Here is a 22,832-nt window from a genome sequence, read left to right as displayed (position 1 = left end):
CCCCACCGAGGCCGGCACACAGCCTGCGAGGCCCCAGCGTGTTGTTCCTCACGTCCCCAGCGCCCCCATAAACGATGTGCTGCCCCTCTCTCTCTCCCTGAGTCCTGGCTGCAGTCACAGCCGGGGCAGGCTGAAGGCGGGCTCTGCAGGACTTGGAGGGAGAGCTGAGCGAGGCTGCAGGACAGCCTGCGAGTGCAGAGCACTTGGACTCTAGAGGGGCCCCGGGGCCGCGTGGAGAGCTGCCCCTCCCCAGAGCACGCTCACAGGGACAGAACGCTTGCTGCAGCCCCCTGCCTTGGCTTCAAGGACAGGCTGCCAGCCTCTCTTTACCACTATCCCAGGTCATGGCCCGCTGGGAAATGGCACATACAGACCAGAAGTCAAGGAGATGGTCACGGTGGGCAGGGGGCAGGTGGAGGGTACGGCACCTGTGGGCCGAAAGCCTCCTGCCCCCGCCCTCCAGCTGCCACCGGTTGTCGCCAACCATGAAGCCATGCAGGGCTGCTGGGCGTGTGGAGTGCTGGCAACCTCAGGCCGGAGCGGGCTGCGAGAGGTCTTCAGGGCCTGGGGCTCTGGGCATCGCTGCAGCCGTGGCTTGGGGTCTGCTGTGGTCTTTCTGATGGCCCTCCTTTGGGCAGGTCCACAGCCCAGTACCCTCCCACCAACATGCCCATGCTCACTCTCAGTGTCTGTGCTGCCCCTGCGCCCCCCGGCCCTCCCCTGGGAGAATCAGAGCAGCTGCTCATCTGCCTGTCTCCCCCTGGCCAGGTCAGAGCAGGTGCTTACGACACACCCAGCTCACGCCCACCAGAAGACACAGCAGGGCCGAGGAGGGGTGACACTCAGCAGATTCCCGCAGCTGCCTCACCACACTGTGCAGCCGTGAGGGGCTGTGTGCCGGGCTCTGCCCACCAAAGGCAGCTCTCATGGGTATCATCGTTAGGCCAGAATGCTTGGCACACAGTCGGAAACCGTCCTGGGTGCTTCCCAGGTAACTCACAGGAAGACCTGCTTCCACAGGGCATGGAAGAGGTGCCGACAGAAGCCACACAGGACAGAATTTGGGCAGAAGCAGGGATCGTGCAGAGGGTAGGCAGTGAGGCAACGACCGGTCAGAACCACACAGGAACCACGGCCCTGAACTAACCACCGAGACGTGGCCACACGCTTCCCAGGTACCCGACTGGCCTCTAGGGCAGGCCTCCGTCCCATAGCAAGCCCTCCAAATTCTTATTCAAGTTCACCATGCCTTACTGGGACCCTGTACAACAGTAAGTAATAATGCAGCCACTCAGAGGTGAAAATGTATCACCTTATTATGAAGCACACTCGTAAGAACTGGTAAAGCAACTTCAGACACTCCCTGTCCTGGTGCCCGTGTCACGCAGGTCAGATTCACCCTGGACACGTAGCACGACTGAAAGGCGCACCTCCAGAAGAACGCAGCCAGCCGTTTCAGCCAGGGCAGCTGCAAGCCCCCAGAGAAAGGCCGGCTGCAGACAGACGGTGGTGAGCTGGCCACTCTCAAGTTCCAGCCCAGCAGTGCAGTGTCCCCGTGGTATGGAATGTAGCCGATCTTATCAAATGCCATCCAGAACAAACAGGAAGCGTTGCCAAGCCTCAAGACCGAGCACGGTGACTGAGACAGCTCTGTAACCCACGCCGTGGCATCTGTACCTGAGCAGTGTCGGGCTGGAGTCTCCCTACTGCTGCAGAGGGGGCACACAATCAGAGCAGCTCCTGAGTCACCAGCAGGGCAGCAGATGCCAGCTCCATGTGCTCTTCGAAAACCGACACTGGGCTATGGTGCTGTTGGAAACTTCAGTCAGGTCCAGCTTCACGTGTCTCCTACAGTCCGGTGCACGTGTGCCCAGGGTGGTGCCACGGTCCCAGTCACCTGGGTGCCGCACAGGATCTGGGCTGAGCAGCTGGGGAGCGGCTAGCAACAAGGTACACAGCTGCAGCCCCCTGGAGCATATTACGTCTTGGCCATGAGATGATCTCGACTCGTGAAAGATCTTCAGACACACACAGACCTGCCACTGGCCCTGACCTTGTCTGCCTGCTCGAAGAGGAAGTCCTTCTCTGCAGACAAGGCGCTTGGGACAACCTGAGGGCTAAGTGCCTTAGACGGGGCCAAAGGCAGGGCCCTGCCTGTTACAAGCTCGGCCATTGAACACCCTGTGGGCAGAACTCAGCCAGCCTGGCATTCCAGAGACCGACCAGGAACTCTAGGATCTGCGGCCATTCATCCAAGGGGGAAACAATACTTATCCAGGCATTGTGAGGAGAACCCAAAGTTCCCAGCGCTGAATTAGAAAGCCAAACACCACCTGGTTCAAGTCCCACTCTGTGACTTGCTCTGTGACCTGGGGCAAGTTGCTCAAAGTTTCTGAGGCTCAATAAAATTGAAAATGAAGAGAACACTGTATTTCATTGGTGCTAACACATTTCTCTCAGTCTAACACCTCTAAATTCAGGGTGCAGCGTATAATTGACAGTGTCAGAACTTAATTGGCAGATTGTTTCCTTTTTAGCAGTCCATAAAATAATGGTGTGTGTTGCATGAATGGCATCCTACATTTGACGAAATATGGGAGAATACAGCTTGAAAGGTTGTTCTGAGGGCCTAGAACAGAAGTCTAGCTGTGAGGTGCCAGTGCTAGCTGGCTGTGACTGGCCTTGGCCTTGGGGCCAAAGCGGCCCACTGCCGGACGTCCACTGCTACAAAGACTGGCATGAGGCTGAAGAGCAAGTTAAGGTCACAGGGCCACTGGAGTGGGGGGGCCAAGGGACCTCGGGACGCCCAGGAGAGTGAGACTCTGCCCTGCCCTTCAGCCACAGCGAGCCCCGTTGCCTCTCCAGTCCCCAGTCCCCGTCGGGAAGCTGACCTCTCAAGGTGGGGGGGCCCCAAGCAGGGAGCCCCCGCCAGCCTCGGCTGCTATTATTATTCCTGTTCCATCCAACCCCTGGCCACAGAGTAAACGTGCATGAAATTCTGCAACCCGCACACTTGGATTTTCAGAACGCGTGGTCTTAGATCCTGAACGTGCTGTCCGCCACGGGTCGAACACGCCCAACACTTAGCTGTAACCGCAGCTGCAAAGTTAATTAGGCGCAAACAATGCACTGTCTCTTTAAATGGTTTCTGGCGATCAGCGCAGTTTACAAAGGATTCCTGAAACCAGGGAGTAAAGGGTGAGTTTGGAAACCGCAAGCACACTTTGGGGCAGAGGGGCAGGTGCTCCGGGAAGGCCCTGATGACCACCTCCCGAGGGTGGAGGGGTCTGTCCCCAGCAGATTAGCGCGCGCTGACTCAGCACAAATGGCAGCAGCAGGGCCGCAGACTGTGTCCTGCACACGGCTGACCCCGGTCACACAAGGTCGCCGGCCACCCTGGCCAGCACCGCGCGAGCCCGCGCGCCAGGGGCGGGGCGGCCGGGGCGGGGCCACGCCAAGGGGCGGGGCCGGCGGTGGCTGCTGCTGGGCGGGCGGGCGGGCCAGGGGCGGGGCCGGCGACGGTCACGTGTGTACACAGGCCCCGCGCGGCGTGCGCGCCGTGAGCCCCGCCGCGTCCTCCCAGCCCGGAGCTGCCCACCCCGCGGCGACTGCGCCGCCTGTGGCCCCGCGAGCCGGTGAGTGGGCGCCCAACGGGGAGCCGGGGTGGGCCGGGCACAGTCCGGGTGTCGGCCCGCGCGGAGAGCGAGCCCGCGGCGGCCCCGTCGGCCGGGCGCTCCGCTCGGACGCTCGGGTCCCTCGGCCCCGCCCTGGCGCTGTCCCCTCGGGGTGGGGGCACTGTCCCCCGTGCGGAGTGCTTCCCTTGGGGTGGGGGCCGCTGCCCCGCTGCGCGGCACTGTCCCCTTGTGGGATGGGGGGCTGTCCCCTGTGCAGGGCACTGTCCCCTTGGGGGGTGAGGGGCGCTGTGGCCGCGCTGAGCCTGGCGGCCAGCCAGGGCCAGGCCGCCGCCCTGCGGTCATTAACCTGTGGAGGGGCAGCTGCGATCCGCTGCCTGTGTGGGGGGCCAGCAGCGGCGCCGGTTCTCTAAGTGTCCTGTGGGGCTGACTGCGTCCTCCTGGGTCACCCCGGTTCTGGTTTTCGTCCCCTTTCATGATCACAACATTTTTAGTGAGTTCTGCAACTCCGTGTGAATGGAGGTATCTAGTCTGTTGTTAACTCTTGGCCACTTGATAATATAAGCCCCTGGGCAAGGAAGGCTCCTTGAGACCTGGGAGGAAGGCAGTGCTCCCGCCGCGAACGCCCATCACTTGCAACAAGACACCCAACACCGAGTCACTGTCAAACTGCACTCAGCTCTGGCTCCTGGTCTGGGTGTTCATCTAACCAGTCTTCGCAGTGCTCAGCTGTGCAGAACCCCAGGGTGATTTTGTATCTGAAGTCCAGACAGCGTTCATTCCTCAGGTCCCCCCCTTACCACTGAAGATGGACTCCCTGGAGAGCTCCGTTCCCCTTCAGATAACCAGCTCCTTATCTTAACTGAGCAGCAGACGCCTCCTTCCCCCTATCTGAACATCTAGCACAGCCCAGCGCTCAGGAAAGCAGCGAGAAACTTCCTTTGCAGCCGCTGCAAATCCAAGACTATGCATAACGGCTCTGACCCTGTTGCCAGCCTGCTCCTGCATCGTGGTGACCAGAGCCTCCCTTGGCCTCACTGGGTCCCAGCTCGGCACCGCTGAGAGTGAAGAGGCACTAGCAGTTACAGCCAGGGCATGGTCCTCGCTCCACGGCCGCTGCTTAAGGAACTGCTGTAGGGTCCAGCTCTCCGAGCCAGAACCTCTGGTATCTTCCTAAGTGGTGAAGGCCTCCAAAGATAACTGGCTTTTAAAAATCCTGGTTATACTTTGTGGGTGCCTACTGTGCCATGTCACAGCTAGGAAGCTGGGCTGAGTGGGGAAGCCCTGCGGTCAGGGCCACACACAGTGGAAGGGTGTTTGGCTAGGGTGCCGGCATCGTCCTGCCTCTCTAGTGGGTATGGAAATACCCAGAGGAACACAGCTTTGGGGCAGAATGGAAATGTCAACACTGACGTGATGTCCCTGTAACTCTAAAGCCCCTGGTAGGTTGACGACAGATAGGTAAGTGCATCCATCCGCCTAACATGGGTGCACAGGGGGTTTTCCATTACAATGTTCAAACTGTACCTATTGTATAATGAAAAAGTAACACATTTGCAAAGATCCCAGCAGGGGAAATGGGCTAGGAAGGACATGCTGCTTTTGTGTGTGTGTGGGGGGGAGTCTCCATCTCGCAGCCCCTAGAATGTCATTTGGAACCCTGACCTAAAACTGCTACCTGGCTTTTAGGACCCATCCCAGGGCTGTCTTTGGGGGCGGAGGGGAGTCCTGTCCCAGAGGGCTGCTACTGAGTACACATGACAGAACCACTCTCCTTCTTGCTTAAACAGTGCTTCCCTTGCCGGCTGCTGGCTCCCAGCTCTGGAAGGCTAGAGCCACTCTGCATGACTGGGCAGCAAAGGCTGCCTCTGTCCATGGGGTCTCCCGGGCCGAGGACCCCCAAACACCGCTTAGGCGTCGGAGAGGAGACAGGACAGAGTCAATCTTCCCTGTCATTCAAATTGCCAAAATGCCGTGCTGCTGAGGAGCTAAGTTTAGTCCCCAGGGAGCCTCCACGTGCAAACAGAAGACCTTCCAGTGGCACAGGGCTGGGTGTCCTGTGCGTCCCCAGCAGGCCCACTTTGGGTCCCTTTCCTCCCACATGCCAGCAGTGTGCCCAGAAGCTTCCGGGTTTTGATTAGAGCCCAGCAAACTGAGGAAGCAACTGTTACAAGTAAAAATAACTAGCTGGCTTCTCCCCGCCACCTCCCGGAAAGAACCGGGGTGCTGATAGGATCTGTGGTAAGAGCACACCAGGGTAGGTGGGGAGCCCAGATGGGGTGCAAGGCCTGCCCAGACTCTGAAATGGAGACCTGAGCTATTTGCAGCCCAGCCCTTGAATTTCTGAGGGAGCCTCTTTTTGTTTGTTTTTTTCCGGGTCTGCTGTACCTGGATTGAGCAGTAGCTTCAAACTGAATTACTCAGGGAACAAAAAAGTCCAAGTAATGAGTGTCCCATGAACAACAGGACATGTGTCCCGTCTTCTCCAGGAGAGGCGCCCTGCTGCCCACGGGCCAGGCCCAGCTGCCGGGTCTCAGTACCCCACTGCCCTTCCTGAGCCAGCAAACATGCCGCTCCCTTCCATGGAGAGAGGCAGCTCTTTGTTTACGCATCTGAGCCAGGTTGCTGGGCTCACTGTCACCACTCTGCAATTTAGAACCCTAAAAAGCAAACAGCTACACAAATCCAAACAGCCCATCTCTAGAATGAACCATTTCTTGTCACCCCCCAGGAAGGCATGGCTTTTGTGACAGGAATCTGTGTAGTAAGCTCTCTACACTGAAAGACCTATGAAAACAGCAGCCTTTCCAGAGTGTCTGGCTTCTACCAGCTGGATGTTAATTGTAGCTAAAGCCTCTGCCCATTATTACAAAGGAAATAAATACTCAGGAGTCCTTTTCAAAGCATTTTGATTGTTCCAGAACATTCGTCTCAGGTGAACATTCATCTCAGGGTGAGTCTCAGTATGCACAGCAGGTGAATAGGACCCCTGTCCGCCTCACCTCCTGTGCCCACATCCAGGTCTCGGACGTGTCAGAGGGACACCGCTGTCTGTCGGGGCCCCAGGAGGCTCTCACACCCTTTGCCCTCCCTTCTACTCATCTCAGTGCATCTCTTCCCAGACCGAGCCAGCCCAGCTGCAGGCCACAAACCCAGAAAAGGCCCCTGCAAGCTCTCACGAGGTGGGAGAGAGGGACACAGCTCATGGGGCTGCCTATCCAGGCTGTGGAGACAGCAGTCAGGGAGGGACCCCAGGTGCTGATGCCGAAGGGAAACTCAGGGCTGAGTCAGTCCTGGCTGAGCAGTTGGGGAAACAAGGAAGGGGACCAGCATGCGCAAACACAGCAGTGAGACGGGCCCCCTCCGTGTAACAGTGGCAGGCCTGCTCTGCCGGACCCTGAACACAGGGACAGAGCTTCCTGATGACAGAGGCCAGGACGCACGCAAAAGGTGAGGTTAGAGCCTCTGGTTCAGCTGCCTGGGGAAGCATGGCTCCTTGCTGGTTTCTCATTTCTGCTGGCTGTGTGTGTACATTTTCACACTTGTGTGTGCACACACATGCACACCAGGCTTCCCGGGTGGTGGGGCCCCTGCGCCCGTGTCACCTCAGCCGTTGCTCCCATTCTGCCTGTTGCTCTGACCATTCCTGGCCTCCTGTTTCCGTGGAGATCACAATTTCCTTTAGTTCTGGGTTTTAGCGAAGTTCATTTGAGTTGCCTACAGACATGCACTTGTGCCAGGCTGGTTTATGCCATTTGGGGCTCTTTCCAGAAAGGCATAGGAAGACGCCAAGGCTGGCCTCAGAGTGCTGCTAACAGCCAGCCTGCAGGTGTGTGGCCCTTGCCAGCAACCAGGGCGTCCGTTGTGCAGAGGAGTCCCAAATGTCGTAAGTTAGGAAGCGGAAAGGACTGAGACCCAAGCTCGTTCCCTCTCCCACTCCCCATTCCGGTGACAGCCGTGAATTTGGGCGAGAGCTGACTTATGCTCCAGCTGAGTGCAACATCAGGAAGGTCCCTGTAGTGTAGAGACCCGAGCCGACCCAACCGCAGACTGGAAGCGAAGCCTCTGTGGTCTGACAGTGGGGTCCTCAGCGTGTGCCTTCTCCAGGGGGCGTCCTGTCCCCGTGAGATCTCACACTTGGCTGTGCCAGGGCTTGTGTCCTCACCCCTCCTTGCCCTGGTTTCTTCTTCCTCTGTGTTCATTCACAGGACCCTTAGATCAACTTCACACCACAGCCTCCTCTGCATGGAAGGTCTGGGAAGGACCCTCATCGTCCCGACACCAGGGCTTGGCCATGCCACCCTCTGTGCTCTGCATGCTGCATTTACTGAATCCTCCCAACAGTCTCATGAAGATTGTCCTAACCTGGGGAAACTGAGGCAGTAAGTTACCTGCCTCACCAAAGCCGTGAGTCTGGGGGCTTGTCTGTCCCAGAGTCTGGCTCCAGAGCCTGAGATCTTTTTTTTTTTTTTTAATGTTTTTTCCTTTTTAAGTTTTATTAAATTTACTGGGGTGGCATTAGTTAACAAAATTACATAGATTTCAGGTGTACATCATCTATATCTCACATTGTGTGCTCACCACCCAGAGTCAGTTCTCCTTCCATCACCTTATATTTGATCCCCTTTTACCCTCATCTACCACCCGCTTCCCCCCTTACCCTCTGGTAACCACTAAACTGTTGTCTGTGTCTGTGAGTTTTTGCTTGTTTGGTTGTCTTGTTCCTTTGTTGCTTTCAGTTTTATACCCCACATATCACTGAGGTCACATAGTTCTCGACTTTTTCTGTCTGACTTATTTCACTTAGCATAATAATCTCAAGATCCATCCATGTTGTCACAAATGGCATTACTTCATATTTTGTTATGACCGAGTAGTATTCCATTGTGTATATATACCACAACTTCTTTATCCAGTCCTCTCTCAAAGGATACTTTGGTCATTTCCATGTCCTGGCTATTGTAAATAATGCTTCACTGAACATAGGGGTACATATACCTTTATAGATAAATGTTTTCAGACTTTTTGGGTAGATACCCAGGAGAGCGATTGCTGGGTCATGTGATAATTCTATTCGTAATTTCTTGAGGAACCTCCACACTGCCTTCCATAGCGGCTGCACCAGTCTGCATTCCCACCAACAGTGTATGAGGGTTCCTTTTTCTCCACAGCCTCTCCAACACTTGTTGCTATTTGTCTTGTTGATGAAAGCCATTCTGACTGGGGTGAGGTGATATCTCATTGTGGTTTTTATTTGCATTTCTCTGATGATTAGTGATGTTGAGCATTTTTTCATGTATCTGTTGGCTGTTTGCATGTCTTCTTGGGAGAAGTGTTTGTTCAGGTTCTCTGCCCATTTTTTAATTGGGTTATTTGCTTTTTGTTGTTGAGTTGTATTAGTTCTTTATATACTTTGGATATTAGCCCCTATCGGAGGTGTTGTTTGCAAATATCTTCTCCCATTCGTTTGTTTGCCTCTTTGTTTTGTCGATGGTTTCTTTTGCTGTGCAGAAGCTTTTTAGTTTGATATAGTCCCATTCATTGATTTTTTTTCTTTTAATTCGCTTGCCTTTGAGGTCAAATTCATAATATCCTCTCTAAGGCTGAGGTCCTTAAGTGTAGTACCTATGCTTTCTTCTAGTATCTTATTGTTTCAAGAGTCTGAACTCAACCCCATGGAGACGCTAGGAAACGGAGGAGGCCCTCCGGGCGTGGCATTGTTGTGACCAGTTCACTGGCACTGACTGGGTTGTCTGTGGTCCACAGGACATGGTCTTCATAGGAGCAGCCTTTTCTCATGGAGTTCCTTTCAAAGTGCCCTCCTGTGGGGCAGGATGAGTGTGGCCAGGGCTCCAGGCAGTGCCAGAATCGGAGCTGCTTTCTTGAAGTAAGAAAGCTACTCAGGACGGGTCGTTTTCACCCACCCTGTTGCGGTGGGGCCCTGAGACATCACACCTAGGCCCCACTCTCTCCAGGCGCAGAGCACCTGTCACTGTCTGTTCCCCTGTGTCACCAAGGCCTGCTGGCAGCTGCCAATTGGCACTCCCACCCCTGTGAAGACAGAGCTGCAGCATGTACACCGGTGCCACCTGCTGCTGGGGTGGGCAGAGGCGTGGCCTATGCTGCCAGCTGTCTGGTCAGCTCATCCTTTCTGTGGCCTGGCTCCCCTCAGCAGGCCTCCAATCTAACCCAGGGCCACAGGGCCCTTTCTGCCCAGCACGCTGGCTCACTGGTCACCACTGGCACTGCAGCGTGGGACAGGGCAGTGGGCCCGGCACTTGCCTAGGCCGGTATTGCTTCTGGGTCTCCGGCTGTCTGATGGGAGACTCTTCATGAGATGGCACACTCCAGGGGCCTGCAGGCACCCACAAGGAAGAAACCAGAGATGAAAAGGACCTGCTCAGGGCCCAGCACAGAGCAAGAACCACCTGACCTGGGCACGTCTCCACGGGTCTCCCAGCCAGCATGACAGCAGCCCAGGGGGGCAATGCTGCCAGTGCTGGGCTCGCTCTGCATTCACCACCGGGGCCCAGGGGTCTGCAGTCAGACCCCTTGGGCATTCCTCCCTCCGGCTTCGGCCACTTGCACATGCCACGCCTGGAACAGACAGCTCTGCAGTGCTGGCGGGGTGCAGAGAAGCCAGCCCAAGAGCCCCCGACCTGTGGCCGAGGGAGCATGGCCAAGGGAGCACAGCTGACCAGGTGCTGAGTGCCTTCCTGGGCTTAGGAACATCTTCCTGAGGAGGGGAACCTGGAGGGCCACTTCTCCTTTATGCAGAAGAGCATTTGTGATGAATGACTGTCACCCAGCAGACGACACACAGGCCCAGGTGAGGAGCCAGGAGAGCAGGCTCTGGCAGATGCTCGGACAGACAGACCAGCACATGTGCGCCCACTGGCCTCTCAGCCATCCGCAGGCGCTCACCAGGTCTGCCCTGCCCTGTTGGAGGGGCTGCTGGATTCCCACGCCCTTCTGACACACTGGCCTGAGGTCACACCCCCACGCCACCACAGAGGCCCGGATGGCAGTGCAAGGCAGCAAATGACACACATGGGGCTCTAGCTTTTCTGACATGAAACTCTGGCCTCGCTTTCCTCTAAAGGGTAAGGCCGCTGGGGTCCGTGAGGGGCCCCCTCTGGCCTGTGGAGGAAATGGCCACAGCTCTGTTCCCTTTCAGGGTTCACACAACCCCCGTCACCCATAACAGGGAGGTCTGTGTGCTTCCCCACCCCCTCACAAAGAAGAAACCCCTCCAAACCAGGAGGCCAGGCCAGCCTCAGGCATCAGGAGTGTTGCCTGACTTGGGGTCCTCTCAGGTGTTCCTGTATTTTGAAAACACATGTGACCTCTAGCCTCTCCAAGGCTGTCCTCTCTGCGATGCACGCAGCCAGCTTGGAAGAGCGGAGAGGAGACCCACAGCGAGCAGCAGTGGCTGAAGCCTGGGGGCAGAAGCACAGGGAAACTTGCCCGAACGACCGCCCGACCGCCCGACCGCCCGCCCGCCAACCGGTCGGGGAGTCTGCTGCGCACAGACGTGGCTGGGGCCCAGCACCCTCCTGACGTGAGCTGCTCTCTCTGCTTCCACCGGGCTGGCCTCCTGCCTGCTCTCCTCCCTCCCGTCCACTGCTGGCCCACAGGCCTGGAACCACCTGCCCAAAGCTGTAAAGGCCTTTCCATCCCATTTGCACTAGACTGGTCAAGCCTGTTCCACCCCAGCCACGCCTGGAGCGGGAAAGGGAGCGGGCGCTGCCAAGACCAGCCCAGTCCTTACAGTCTGGAGGGTTTCTTCTCTCCGAGTGGGATTAGGAAATAAAACAAACAAATCCCTCAGAATGAGAGATCATTCACGAATCATCTCACAGGACAAACAGTCAAAGAATACCTGGGACCGTCTTGGACAACCCCAGGCATGTGGGAGGCCCTGGCCTGAGGGGCCGCCTCCCTCTCCTTCCCCTGCCAGATGCCAGCGCCTGACACAGCAGGCCAGCCTCAGCGTGCAGGACGCCTGCAGCCGCTCCCCGGCCCAGGGCCACATCCCGCCCGAGCAGATGGTCGGCTGGCACAGGCCAGGTGTGCCCCCACCCCAAGGACCCAGCTCGCCGGAGAGCACATGCAGAGGAAGCAACCACGGGCCTCTCACAAGGACAGGACCCCGAGGAGGAGGGGTCGGCCTCCCCGTGGAGATGGAGGTGGGGGGCAGGGAGGACAGCGAGTCTGGGCTTGTTTGCTCTGGGGAGACCCCAAGTTAGCACACAGGTACTTCCTGTGTTCCTGGGTCCCAGTGGAGTGAAGTCTGGAAGGGGCTCCAGCTCGGAGACAGACCCAGCACCCAGCTGAGGGGAGACAGCGGCCTGGCAGGAGTGGGAGTCCATGTGGCTGAGCAAGGGCGAGGGGGAAGCAGTGCTGAGAGCGGGAGGACACGGTGGACTCGGGGCGCAGTCCTGGAGAGGCAGGACAGGCTGGCCACTGCTGGTGCCTGGTCTGACGCAGGGGTGTGGACGGGCTGTCGCTGTGGGCACTGGGAGGGCACTGTAAGTGGGTGCTAGCTCCGAAAGAACCGGGGAGCGGCAGTGCTGAGAAGGGGGAAGGTGGCCAAATGAGCCAGCGAGTCTGGAGGCGGCTTGGCAGAGGCCCAGCGTGGAAGGCAGGGGCATAGGGAGTGAGCAGCCCGGACGCTGGTCGGGTGGGAGAAAGAGGGGCAGGCCCAGGAGGCGGGGAGGCTCGGGGAGCAGCGCAGTGCACTGGGGGGACGGCTCTGAGCTGAGGTATGCGGACAGTCCAAGGTGGGGTGTGAGGACGGATGGGCCTGTTCCCAAGGCCAGGCTGAACAAGAGCCCACTGGGGTCCTCACTGACCCCAACCCCCTTCAGCTGAGGGCCACCGCAGGTGACGGTGAGAATGTGGCTGCTTTGTAGATGATGGCTGGCAGAGCAGGGAGTGCTCTAAGCACCGGCCCTTGGAGGCACTCACCAGGAAGAGCCCTAGGTGGGTTGGGCTGGGCTGCCTTCCCTCCGCTGTCCTGTCTCTGGGGACAGAGAAGCAGAGAGGGCCCTTCCTGGAATCCATCTCTGCGCCGCAAGTTCCTCTTTCTCAGGAAGGAAATGGACAGAGCCTGCCTTGCAAGGCCGGTGCCAGAGGGCGGGAGTCACGCCATTGTTGTCAGGCCCTCCCTCTTCCCAGATGGCCAACACGGGAAGTCTCTGCTCCCTGTTCCTGGACTCACAAAACAGAGCTCACAGAGGGAAGTGAGGTGACTGAGGAAACAGGAGGGCAGGCAGCCCAGCTTCTGCCTCCGCCTGGGCCGGCCCATAGGACCCTCTGCAGCCCAGGGAGCTGCCTGGAGGCCCACTCAGATCAGAGGTGTCTCCTTCCTGCACTCCCATCCTCTGACCTCACATGGGTAAGGGTGAAGGTTGCCCACTGCAGAATGCCAGACCCCTGCATGTAATAGAGAGCTCTCACACCTGGAGACATGGGGTACCCCTGCGAAGAACACCAGAACAGAAAGCAACGTGTGTCATTTTTAGACTGAAAGTGAATGAAAACCGGTATCTTTTAGCTTAGAATCTGCGTTTGAAATCATCCTCATAACTGATCTGTAAGAAAACTGCACCCAGACGCCACCTCTAGCTCACAGGATAAGGTTTACAAATTCTGTTTTTCGAGCTGCCAGTAACACTCAGGCACATCTCTGACGGAAAGCCCAGCAGGGACAGTCACCGCCTCCCATCCCGCAAGAGCAACGCCGGGGCCACAGGAATGTGAGCGCACGAAGGAAATTCTCAGCTTTGATTCCACATGACGATTTCCCGAACACAGCCAGTCTGAGCCCAGTGCCAGCCCCTCACTGGTCATCCTTCTTGCTGCCCCTCACAGCCGGCCATTGGCAGTTCAGCTGCCCAGGGGCCCCACGGAGACAGACAGATGAGCAGGCAACTCCATCTGCTGGTGGAGCGCGATTCCTGGGCCTCCTGGGCGCCGGCTCCGTTCATCCGCGTTCGGGCCTGGACTTCAGTTCTGAGCTGCCCTGGGCCTCCACGCTTTTGTGCCCCTGCCCGAGTGAAAGCACTGGGCTCCTCTCTGCGGCACAGGCCCCGTGAGGCCCTTAGTTCCCGACGACAGATATCTGGTTTATCTCCTCGAGGGAAAAGGAGCCTGTCATTGAATGTGCCCTCGTGGGCCTGGGCCCTGGGCCGAGCTCAGCCTGAGCACCATGCTGCTCTTCCAGGCACAGCCCCTCATTCCTTGAAACCAGCTGTAAACAGAGATAGGGAGGGGCCGCCACGCCTGCCAAGGGAGGCAGGAGCTGTGTGAGTAATTTACTGGGGAAAAACAAGGGGTGCGTTTCCACACTGGGCCCCGGCTGACTCGCACACATGCACTCACGCGTGCCAGGAAGCTCCCGTCCACGGCTGTCTGACAGCGGACGGGCCCTCTGTGCTGCAGTCACTACTGATGGGGTCTGCGGTCCAGGCACAGGACATGTGGGTGGAGGAATAAAGGTGAGGGGTGGTGGCTTGGTGCAGCTCCTGCCGTGCTGGAAGCTAGCCCGCTGAGAAGTTGGGGAGGCACTGGGCAGAGGCAGACCCCGTCTGAGCTGGTGAGCTGAAAGGGAGGGTAATGGGAGTGGGGGACTGAAGGGGACAGGTCTGTAGGACGGTGAGTGTGTCTTCCTGCGCCATGGTCTCGGACAGCAGGCGGAGCTCGTGTCTTCTGCTGGCAAATGCCCCCAACGCCACGGCGCCTGTCCCAGTGGTAGCGGAGGACCCTTCCTTTTCAGGGGCTACAGCCTCTACCTTCTGTCCCCAGAGGGGGAGGGAGGTTGGCAGCGAGAATCGGTGGGAACTTCCCAAGCAGTGGGGGTTTGGTCGTGGGCTAGTCACAGCATGTACAGGCCACTCTGGGGTGACAGATGTCCCCAGTGGCCACAAGAATACAGTGTTTCCTGGGGACTTAAGGCCAGTGACATCTGGTGAACAAGCCCCACAAGCATGGGCTCCCGTGGCTCGGTGGGCAGGAGCCCTGAGATGGAGGAGGAGCAAGCACATGAAAAGAAACATCGGCCGCCTCTAGAGGCGTTCCGGGAGGAGACACCAAACTGGACCCCCCCGCAGGAACCATGCCAGGTGGGGCTCGCGCTGGGAGCGCTGCCCACCTGGCACACCTTCTCCTCTGGAATCCAGCCCCACAGGCTGAGGAGCACTGGCCAGATCTAAGGAACTGCGTCCTTGCTGTGGAGCAGGCACTTCTCCTGAAGTGACGTCACCACCATGTGTGGCAGCCTGGCACCGTCATTATCCCCGACGCCCATCAGCTCAGGCGCTGGGTGGCACTCATTGCACTCAGTGTCTCTCCCATCTGCCCCTGAACAGAATTCACCCCCCCGGTGGTCAGATGTGGGGGACACTGGCAGATGTAGTCCTCTTGGGGGAGCGGCCCCCCATTGCCTTCATCACCCCCCCAGGCCCATGGTGGCAGGCCATCCCTCCTCACTCACGCCTGCGGCCTTGGCACACGCATGGTGGCGGGACATGGCGGGCAGTGCAAAAGGTTTGTGGGCGAGCATGACCCACTAGACTGTCCACAGGCCAGAACCCTTCCTCCGTGTCACCACGTTTGGTCCCTGAGCCACGATCCCTGGGGTGGGGCCGGTGCCCACATGGGCAGGGCTGGCTATTCGCAAGCTGGCCTGAGCTTGCGAAACACGTCTGCTTTCTGAGAGGATCTCTTTGTCTGTGGGCAGGAGATGTGCTTGGGCCAGACTACATTTTGAATGTAAGGTTTCCCTCCAAAGACGGTGACAGCTCTGTTCTTTCTTTGTATCACAGCCCCACCTGCCAATTCTCACTCTGATCCTTAATGCCAAGCTGTGTACCCAGGCCTCCCACCTGCTGGAACAGACAGGCCACCCTGTCCCAGTCCATCTGGGTGCAGCCTGCGAGGCAAGAAGGCGCCAGGGCCAACGCCCACTCCCGTCCACCCCTCTCCGTGCGGCACCTCAGCAGGCTCACAGGCACTGTCCATCCCAGGAAGTCCCAGGTTCACCGAGGGTTTTCAGCAGTTTCCACCTGAGCGTCCCGGGCCGTGCCAGGGGACACACATACACACACACACTCCCTCTGAGGACTCCAACCCCATGTGCCAGGCATCTTCCCAGAAGCAGTGGGGTACACAGCTGCCCTGGCTTAGCACCTCCTGCTCTCGGCTCAGCTCAAGGCGCACCGCCGGTCACGTACACCTGCACGGTGTGCACCTGGTCACATATCTGCTCACGTGTGCCCCCGGTGCCACCCAGGCGCCCTGAGACAGGGTGGGTTTCTGACTACCAGACACAGGTGAGAGGGTGGGGCAGAGGGGCTGTACGATTCCCACGTACATGGCACACGGCACACCGAGAAGGGCCGGACTGATGCCGGAAGGCAGGGCTGTGTCCTCATTGGCAGAAAGGCTGCGGAGGGGCCCGTGAGGCAGAGCGCCGGGCAGTGAGTGGGCAGTCAGGTCTCAGGCCCGCCCCTGCCTTCCCTGCAGGCCTTTCCTGACCTCGGCTGATCCACCACCTGTCACCACAAGGCCTGTGACAGCACGTGCGCTGCGGCCCCCGGTGTCCTGCAGAGGCTGTGTGGGCTGATGCGCCAGCGGCCCTGTGGCTCTGTGTCTTTTTAGTCCCACTTTTCAGGAATAAGGTTGAGAGGGGGGGCAGGTGGGTGGATGTGCTGCAAGCCAAGCCACAGCCTGTGCACCGAGCTGGCAGGACGGGGCTCCGGGCGGCAGGGGCCCTGCAGAGTGTCCCTGAAGCCCCGGAACTGTGCCAGCCACTGCTGAGGAGGGCGAGCAGGTGGGGCCTCCCGCCCGGGCAGGACACAACTTCCCCAGAGTAGCCCCAGGGGTCTCTCAGAAGCGTGTTAGGAACACATGCCGTGCTCATTAGGATTATGGCAGCACCAGGACCTTCCTGGTGCGACAGCCTAGCTCAGGACTGAGATGGGTATCTCACGATGGCAATGTCACTTTCATAGGAAACACTCGGGACAGAATTTCCTTTTAGGCTCTGACTGTTCCCGTGCGCGTTTTAGGCTTTTCCTGTGCCCTCTGCCTTTCTGAGGGTCGCAGGCCTGGGGCTCGGGCTCGAGCTAACAACTCACCTGCCGCTGCTTTCCCACAGCCCAGCCAGCCGGCGCCATGTGGCCCTGCGGCCTGCCCAACGGCACAGGGAGGGGCGAGGACCCACCGCTCTGCCAGCCCTTCCACCTGGTCCTGTCCGTGTGCTCCCTGCTCTACCTGGCGGTCGGCGTCCCGGTCGGCCTGGCCTACAATGCGCTGCTGGTGCTGGCCAACCTGCAGGACCAGAGCAGCATGACCATGCCCGACGTGTACTTCGTGAACATGGCCGTGGCGGGCCTGGTGCTCAGCGCCCTGGCACCCGCGTACCTGTTGGGCCCCAGCGCCTCGGGCTGGGCGCTGTGGGGCTTCGGCAGCGAGCTGCATGTCACGCTGTTGGTGCTGTTCAACGTGTGCTCCCTGGTGACCATGTACTCCACGGCCCTGCTCAGCCTGGACTACTACATCGAGCGGGCCCTGCCGCGCACCTACATGGCCAGCGTCTACAACACCAGGCACGTGTGCGGCTTTGTGTGGGGCGGCGCCCTGCTCACCAGCTTCTCCTCTCTGCTCTTCTATGTGTGCAGCCACGTGGCCACCAGGGTCGTGGAGTGCACCCAGCTGCGCCACACGCAGGCCGCTGACGCCATCGTGGTGGTCGTCGGGTACCTGGTGCCCAGCCTGGCCGTGCTCCACGCGCTCGTGCTCATCTCCCGGGTCCAGAAGGAGGACACACCCCTGGACCGTGACTCAGGGCGGCTGGACCCCTCGGTGCACAGGCTCCTAGTGGCCACCGTGTGCACGCAGTTTGGGCTCTGGACGCCGCACTACCTGACGCTCCTGGGGCACACGGTCCTGGCCCTGCGGGGAAGGCCTGTGGACGGGCAGCAGCTGGGGGTGCTGCTGTTCGCCAAGGACGTGTCCAGGTTCCTGGCGTTCTCCAGCAGCTCCGTGACGCCCCTGCTCTACCGCTGCATCGACAGAAGCTTCCCGGGCAAGCTGCGGCGCCTCATAAAGAAAGTGCGCTGTGGCCGCCGGAGCTGCTCCCCAGACCAGGCGGGGCTACAGCAGGTGCTGGCCTAGGTGCTGGCCGGGTGGCCGGGGGAGGCGGCCCCGCACGCCGCGGCCGAACCCAAGCCGTCGCTCCTCCCTCCTGGGGCTCACGTCCTGGAGAGGTGGTGGCTGACGTCTCAACTGCATGCATAGCACTTTGTCACTGCACGCCCTCAGTCTCGTCCCCAGAAGGAGACGCACTGAGGCATGAATGAAGAACAGCATAGGCGTGTCCCCTAGATGTTTTTCTGTGTTTGTCCCAAAAGTCCACTCTGCGCCAGGCCACAGGTGCCGGTGTGAAGATGAGCTGCAGCTGCGGGGCTCACGGGCCCCGGAGGCGTGTGCGTCGCTCCCACATGCCCCCCTGCAGGTCTGAGCCCTCAGCCTACTTCCTGCAGCCTCCTGGAGGGGCCTTTCCAAATGGAGTGGTGGAAATCAAGCCAGTATTTATGCTGTTTGTATTGTTCAATTACTTCATTCTCCCCTCGTTTATGTGTTTATAAAACGTGTTTGAAAGAAAAGTCAGAGTATTAAAATGAAGGAGACAGTGTGAAAAACACACCCACCCACAGGGTGGTGGCCTGGGCTACTGAAGGGCCCCTCGCCACGCGCGGCTGGGCCTGCCCGGACACACCTGCGTCACACGCAGGGTGGCCAAGTATTCCACAAGGGAAGGAAGAGTCGGTGTGCTGGTTTCAGGCAGGGACACTTAGTGGCACTGAGGCTCTGCCCTGACCCGCCAGATGTCCCTTAAACCTGTGACACCTCAGGTGACAGCACCAACTTCCACTGTGGGTCTGTCCTACACCAGCTCCCCACAGTGTACACAAAACTGAAGAAAGCGCTGCTAGGATTTCTAACCTGATCCAACAGCGGCAAGTTGCCTGCCCATGGGAGACCCCTGAAGACTGAGCGCCATCTGCCATCTGGTCTGGGCTGGCACCACAGACGTGACCAGCTCCCAAGCACGGACGCGATCCCCACCTTCATGTGTCAGATCCTGCTTAGTTTACGTGGAGGGTGACCCAAGGCTGCCTGCTTACTAGAGGTCGCTGCACGTGTGGGCAGCTCAGCACAGGTTCCCCACACGCCTCCCCCTCCGACACACCCTGTACCCCAAGCCCTATGATTACAATATAGGCCACAGACCTCTGATCCCAATTTTGAAACACCAAAAGCCCCAAACTCAGACATTTTTCATCTGCAGCAAAATGGTCGCGTATCCTGACCCGCGGTGGGACCAGAGCACCTTTCTGAGGGAGATCGGGGTGATGATGGGGCCGCCCCAGGCCCACCCACGCCAGCACAGGTCCATGGGGCGCCAGGAGCAAGCCTCCACCCTCCCCTTCCCTCTGAAGCCCCACGAACCCCGAGACCCCCTCTGCATCCGACACCTGCTGGTGACATTCTGTGCTGAGCTCATCCTGGATGAGTCTGGAATGACCTGCCCTTCTCTTACTCCCCCAGAACGTCTGGTTCCCAGGACTTTTGCCACGTCACCAAGAAATGGACAGAATCTGAGTTACTCAGAGGGGAACGAGGAGCTCTTTGGAAGAAGCTAGGGCAGAGTGTAAGCTCAGTCGTTATTTTTTAACCAATCACTATGTTTCTTCGAATGAGTTTGCAAGATGCCAGGATACAAGCTTTTCCACTTTAGGTTCCCAGGTCACTAATTCTGCTACTAGCCCTTCTTGACTATTATAATGTTTCGATTAATGATCTTGTTTCTGTTAATCCACAAAACTCAGCTACCTTGCTAAGCTTCAGTAAGATTCCAAAAGGTGACATTGACATTGAGTTTGCTTCCTACAGGTTATAAAATTTACTTTGGGAAACTGGGTCTATTGCTAATTTTGGCAGATATGTCAAGAAACCAAGCATTGATTCTTTACAAAAAGTACTTGACAAAGTATAAACCAGGAATCAGTTACTAAGAAGTCACTTTACACGTCAAGTTCTCGAGTGTGAAACTACGCAGGAGACCTGGGCTTTCTCATCTCGTGGTGTCTGCCCTAACGGCTGCACCATCTGCCTGAAGTCCTATGTACATGAGAAGGAGCCGCTGAAGGAAAACCCCACACATTTGAAGACTATTAAATTATTTGATGCTTATTATCTAATTTCTGAGTTCTTAAAACGTGTATTTCCAGGGGTATGTAATGTATATCAGGAAACAACACCAAGTGCCATCGGTATTTCCCTCATAATGTAAACTCAGCCTCTTTACTTCCTTCTCTGTAGCCCCTTTCTACAGTTCTGTCAGTCGAACCAGTAGCCTCCAGTTGAACACGTGCCCAGACCAGCCGTTCTGAAATGGAGACAGAGGGCGTCTCCAGCACGTGTTGTGTAAGTCGGCCGGAGGCTAGCAAAAGGACAGGCCCTCGGCTCACCAAATGTAATTCAGAAATTACTGGCCACACCCTAGTGAGAGCAGACCCGAGGGCATCCTGGTGGTTCTAGCAACTCTACTGTGGCTTCAGGCAAACGCGGGAGCCGCCTGGCAGAGCTCCCGCCATCCCAGGTCCTCTCACCCACTGGTCCTCCTGCCTTTCTGAAGGGGCCTGTCTCACCCATGGATAGATAGCATCGCTTTGCACACAGGACTTTGAGAAATGGATGAATAAGTGAATGGTCTAGGAATTAAGTCAATTGGAACACGCCCACTTTACATGAATAAAGCACATGCAGTTGAAAGCACTTCATGACCCTGCCTTATTCTGCTGGCCTCGTAGGCACACAGGCGTCTCTGCTGGAGAGCACGGCCCGAGAGTGTGGCGCCCTCCACCTTTCTCACAGTGCAGTCTGCACTAGTGAGCAAAGCGGGACTGAGAGATCTAAATTCCAGCTACCACGGGACTGAAGGTTGTTAATTCAGAGAACCTTCAAGGTTTTTCACTTTCTGTCAGGGAGCCACCCGCGCAAACCCAGCGGAGACGAGATGAGCCCTGCGCCCCCAGCCATCAGCACGCTGGCTGCACCTCCTTTGTTTCTCTCCTGTTCCCTGACCCACTAGGCACCTCAGCTACGATGTCATCTTGCTGGCAGCCCGCTCCTCACCAGGTCGGGGACCCCTGCTCAAACTCGCCCGAGGCTACCGGCCTCAGCCCGGGCTCCTCACCCCTGCCATCCATCACGTGCAGCAGGAATCTGCCCTTTCTCCTCCCGCCCGTGGTGCTGTGTTTGCCTTCTGAAGCCAGGGGCCAGGCCAGTCCACCCTCCCCACTGCCCAGAGCAGCACTGGCTGCTTTCCATCAGCGCTCACAAGCTCCCCCACGGCACAACTGCCCTCAGGACCCTGTCTCTGCCCCATGAGGGAGGTCCAACCGGTGACTCCACTAATGAGGGGAGGGCGGGAAGCAAACTCGGGCCAGGGGGACCCCAGAGCCAGCCTCTAACCCATCGCCCTCATTCGCTCCTCCGGGCTCTTTTCATCTCGCAGTGACGAGGGCACTTACAGACCACAGCCTCCATCGTCTTAGCCACCTCTAAACTCTGGTTTTCTGAGGTCACTCAGGCTGGTGCGCAGATGTGAACACAGTCCCAATACGTTCCCAAGTGAGCCTGCCCCTCCAACAAGAAGCAAAGCCATCGGCTTCAGAAGGGACAATGTCCTGAGACTCAGGCTGCTTTGCAGATGTTGTGGAGGCGGCTGGCCTGCCTGTCTTAGCTGCTCACGGCGTGGCTGTCTACCTGTGCGTCCCTCAGGAACGGGCCACGCCGGCCTGTGCCTGCACTTGATGTCACTTTCGTGGCTGTCCAGTACTCCGTAGGTGGCCCAGATCACAGCCACCCCCATTCTGCCAATGGGCCTGTGGGCTGGCGTGGACAGGCTCTCCCAGGTGCACACCTACAGCCCTCACGTGCCCCTAGGTGTTACGGTGTGCCCGGGAGCCGAGTGTGAGTGCCAGCTGCCTCCCCTTCGCCCACACTGGACACTGTTCATCTGTCCTATTTTTGCCAACCTGGTGGGAGCGCCGAGGTAGTTCGCCAGTTGTCACGAGGTCGAGGCCCTTCTCACATGTCTGTTGGCCACTCACATTTCTGCTCTCAATGGCTGCCGTTCAGGTGCTCTGCCCATTTTTTTTTTAAATGATCTGAGGCATTCCGCCCTGGTCACCGGCTCCTGACCTGACTGTGTCCTCCCTCGACTCCCGTCAATAGAAGGAGAAGCCATATAACAGGGAAGTCAGCAAGATTCTCAGAAGACAGCAGCTCAGGAAACAAGCTGTGCTCCCCTCTGATGGAGAGACCACCCCGCTGCAAGGACGGCAGTGCTGAGCCCCAAGTGTGGGGCTGCTGTGTCAACGACGTCACGAGTGTTCCAAGACGCCCACGCTGTGGCAGCTCAGGTGCATGCGCTCCTTACCAAGGTCAAGGTCAAAGCTACTGGAAGAGGTTTCACTTATGTTGGCCCCAGGGCGGCAGACATCCACAAGTGCTCCGGGACTCTGAGAGCAGAGCAACGTGTGGACCGAGGACAAGAAACAGGTTACATGTCCTGATTTTCACAAGAATCCTGTGCCAACCTAAGAATGTGACAAGCCCGAGCTGAATGCCTCAGGTCCACCAGGTCCCGAGGGCAGGGGGACACTGTGGCCCGTGCTGCCACCACCCGTGCACAGACCCACATCTGCTACCTGCTGTGTGACCTGGACCAAGTTCTCAGCCTCTCTCTGCCCCTTTACTCCTCTGTGACAATCCAGTGGATAACTCCGGGGAGGCATGAGGCAGAGCATCAGGAACCCAGAAGTGCTCTGTAAATGTGAACTCGGGCTACCACTGCTCAGCTGGGTCACCCTGTCTGTTCCTACAAGGTCATCATGAGAACTCAAGCAGTGCATGGGGCACTGAGTCCCAAAGGGCGTCTGGCACCCAGCACAGGAAGAGACATGGTCACAGAGCAGGCCTGCCAAACATGCAGACGGATGAATCACAGTCTCTAGAACAAACCAGGTATCCTCAAAGGGAACCTATCAATGGCTCTGGGGTAAGAGATGAGAACATGCCAAGTCCATCCGAGGGCACGTACGAGGTGTAGGGGCATCCACC

General features: G+C 58.1%; 2 protein-coding genes across 11 annotated transcripts in view; one reads left to right on the top strand and one right to left on the bottom strand.

The window, feature by feature from the left end:
- Positions 1-22,832, bottom strand: part of CHLSN (cholesin) — a 98,515-nt gene that overhangs the window by 21,994 nt on the left and 53,689 nt on the right. The window lies entirely within an intron of this gene.
- On the top strand, positions 3,515-20,475 carry GPR146 (G protein-coupled receptor 146). Of its 4 annotated transcripts, XM_081035711.1 has the most exons (3): positions 3,518-3,635; positions 7,841-8,014; positions 16,795-20,475. In XM_081035711.1, the coding sequence occupies exon 3, from the start codon at positions 16,812-16,814 to the stop codon at positions 17,811-17,813; it is 1,002 nt and encodes a 333-aa protein (XP_080891837.1). In that variant the 5' UTR covers positions 3,518-3,635; positions 7,841-8,014; positions 16,795-16,811; the 3' UTR covers positions 17,814-20,475. The 4 variants fall into 4 exon arrangements, with proteins under 4 accessions (XP_080891836.1, XP_080891837.1, XP_080891835.1 ...); XM_081035710.1 differs by lacking the exon at positions 7,841-8,014 and having other exon boundaries at positions 3,515-3,635; XM_081035709.1 differs by lacking the exons at positions 3,518-3,635; positions 7,841-8,014 and adding an exon at positions 11,611-11,702.

This window comes from Rhinolophus hipposideros (assembly GCF_964194185.1).
Source record: "Rhinolophus hipposideros genome assembly, chromosome: 23".
NCBI lineage: Eukaryota > Metazoa > Chordata > Mammalia > Chiroptera > Rhinolophidae > Rhinolophus > Rhinolophus hipposideros.
The sequence above is the reverse complement of the archived record's forward strand: the minus strand, read 5'-3'. Positions and strand labels throughout refer to the sequence as shown.

What these genes read in the sequence shown, in the direction of transcription:
- GPR146 (XM_081035708.1), top strand. Translation starts at nt 11,743, where the DNA reads ATGCAGAGGAAGCAACCACGGGCCTCTCACAAGGACAGGACCCCGAGG. An exon ending in GCCTCCCCGTGGAGATGGAG is followed by an intron (nt 11,822 to 16,794) that starts GTGGGGGGCAGG and finishes GCTTTCCCACAG; the next exon opens with CCCAGCCAGCCGGCGCCATG.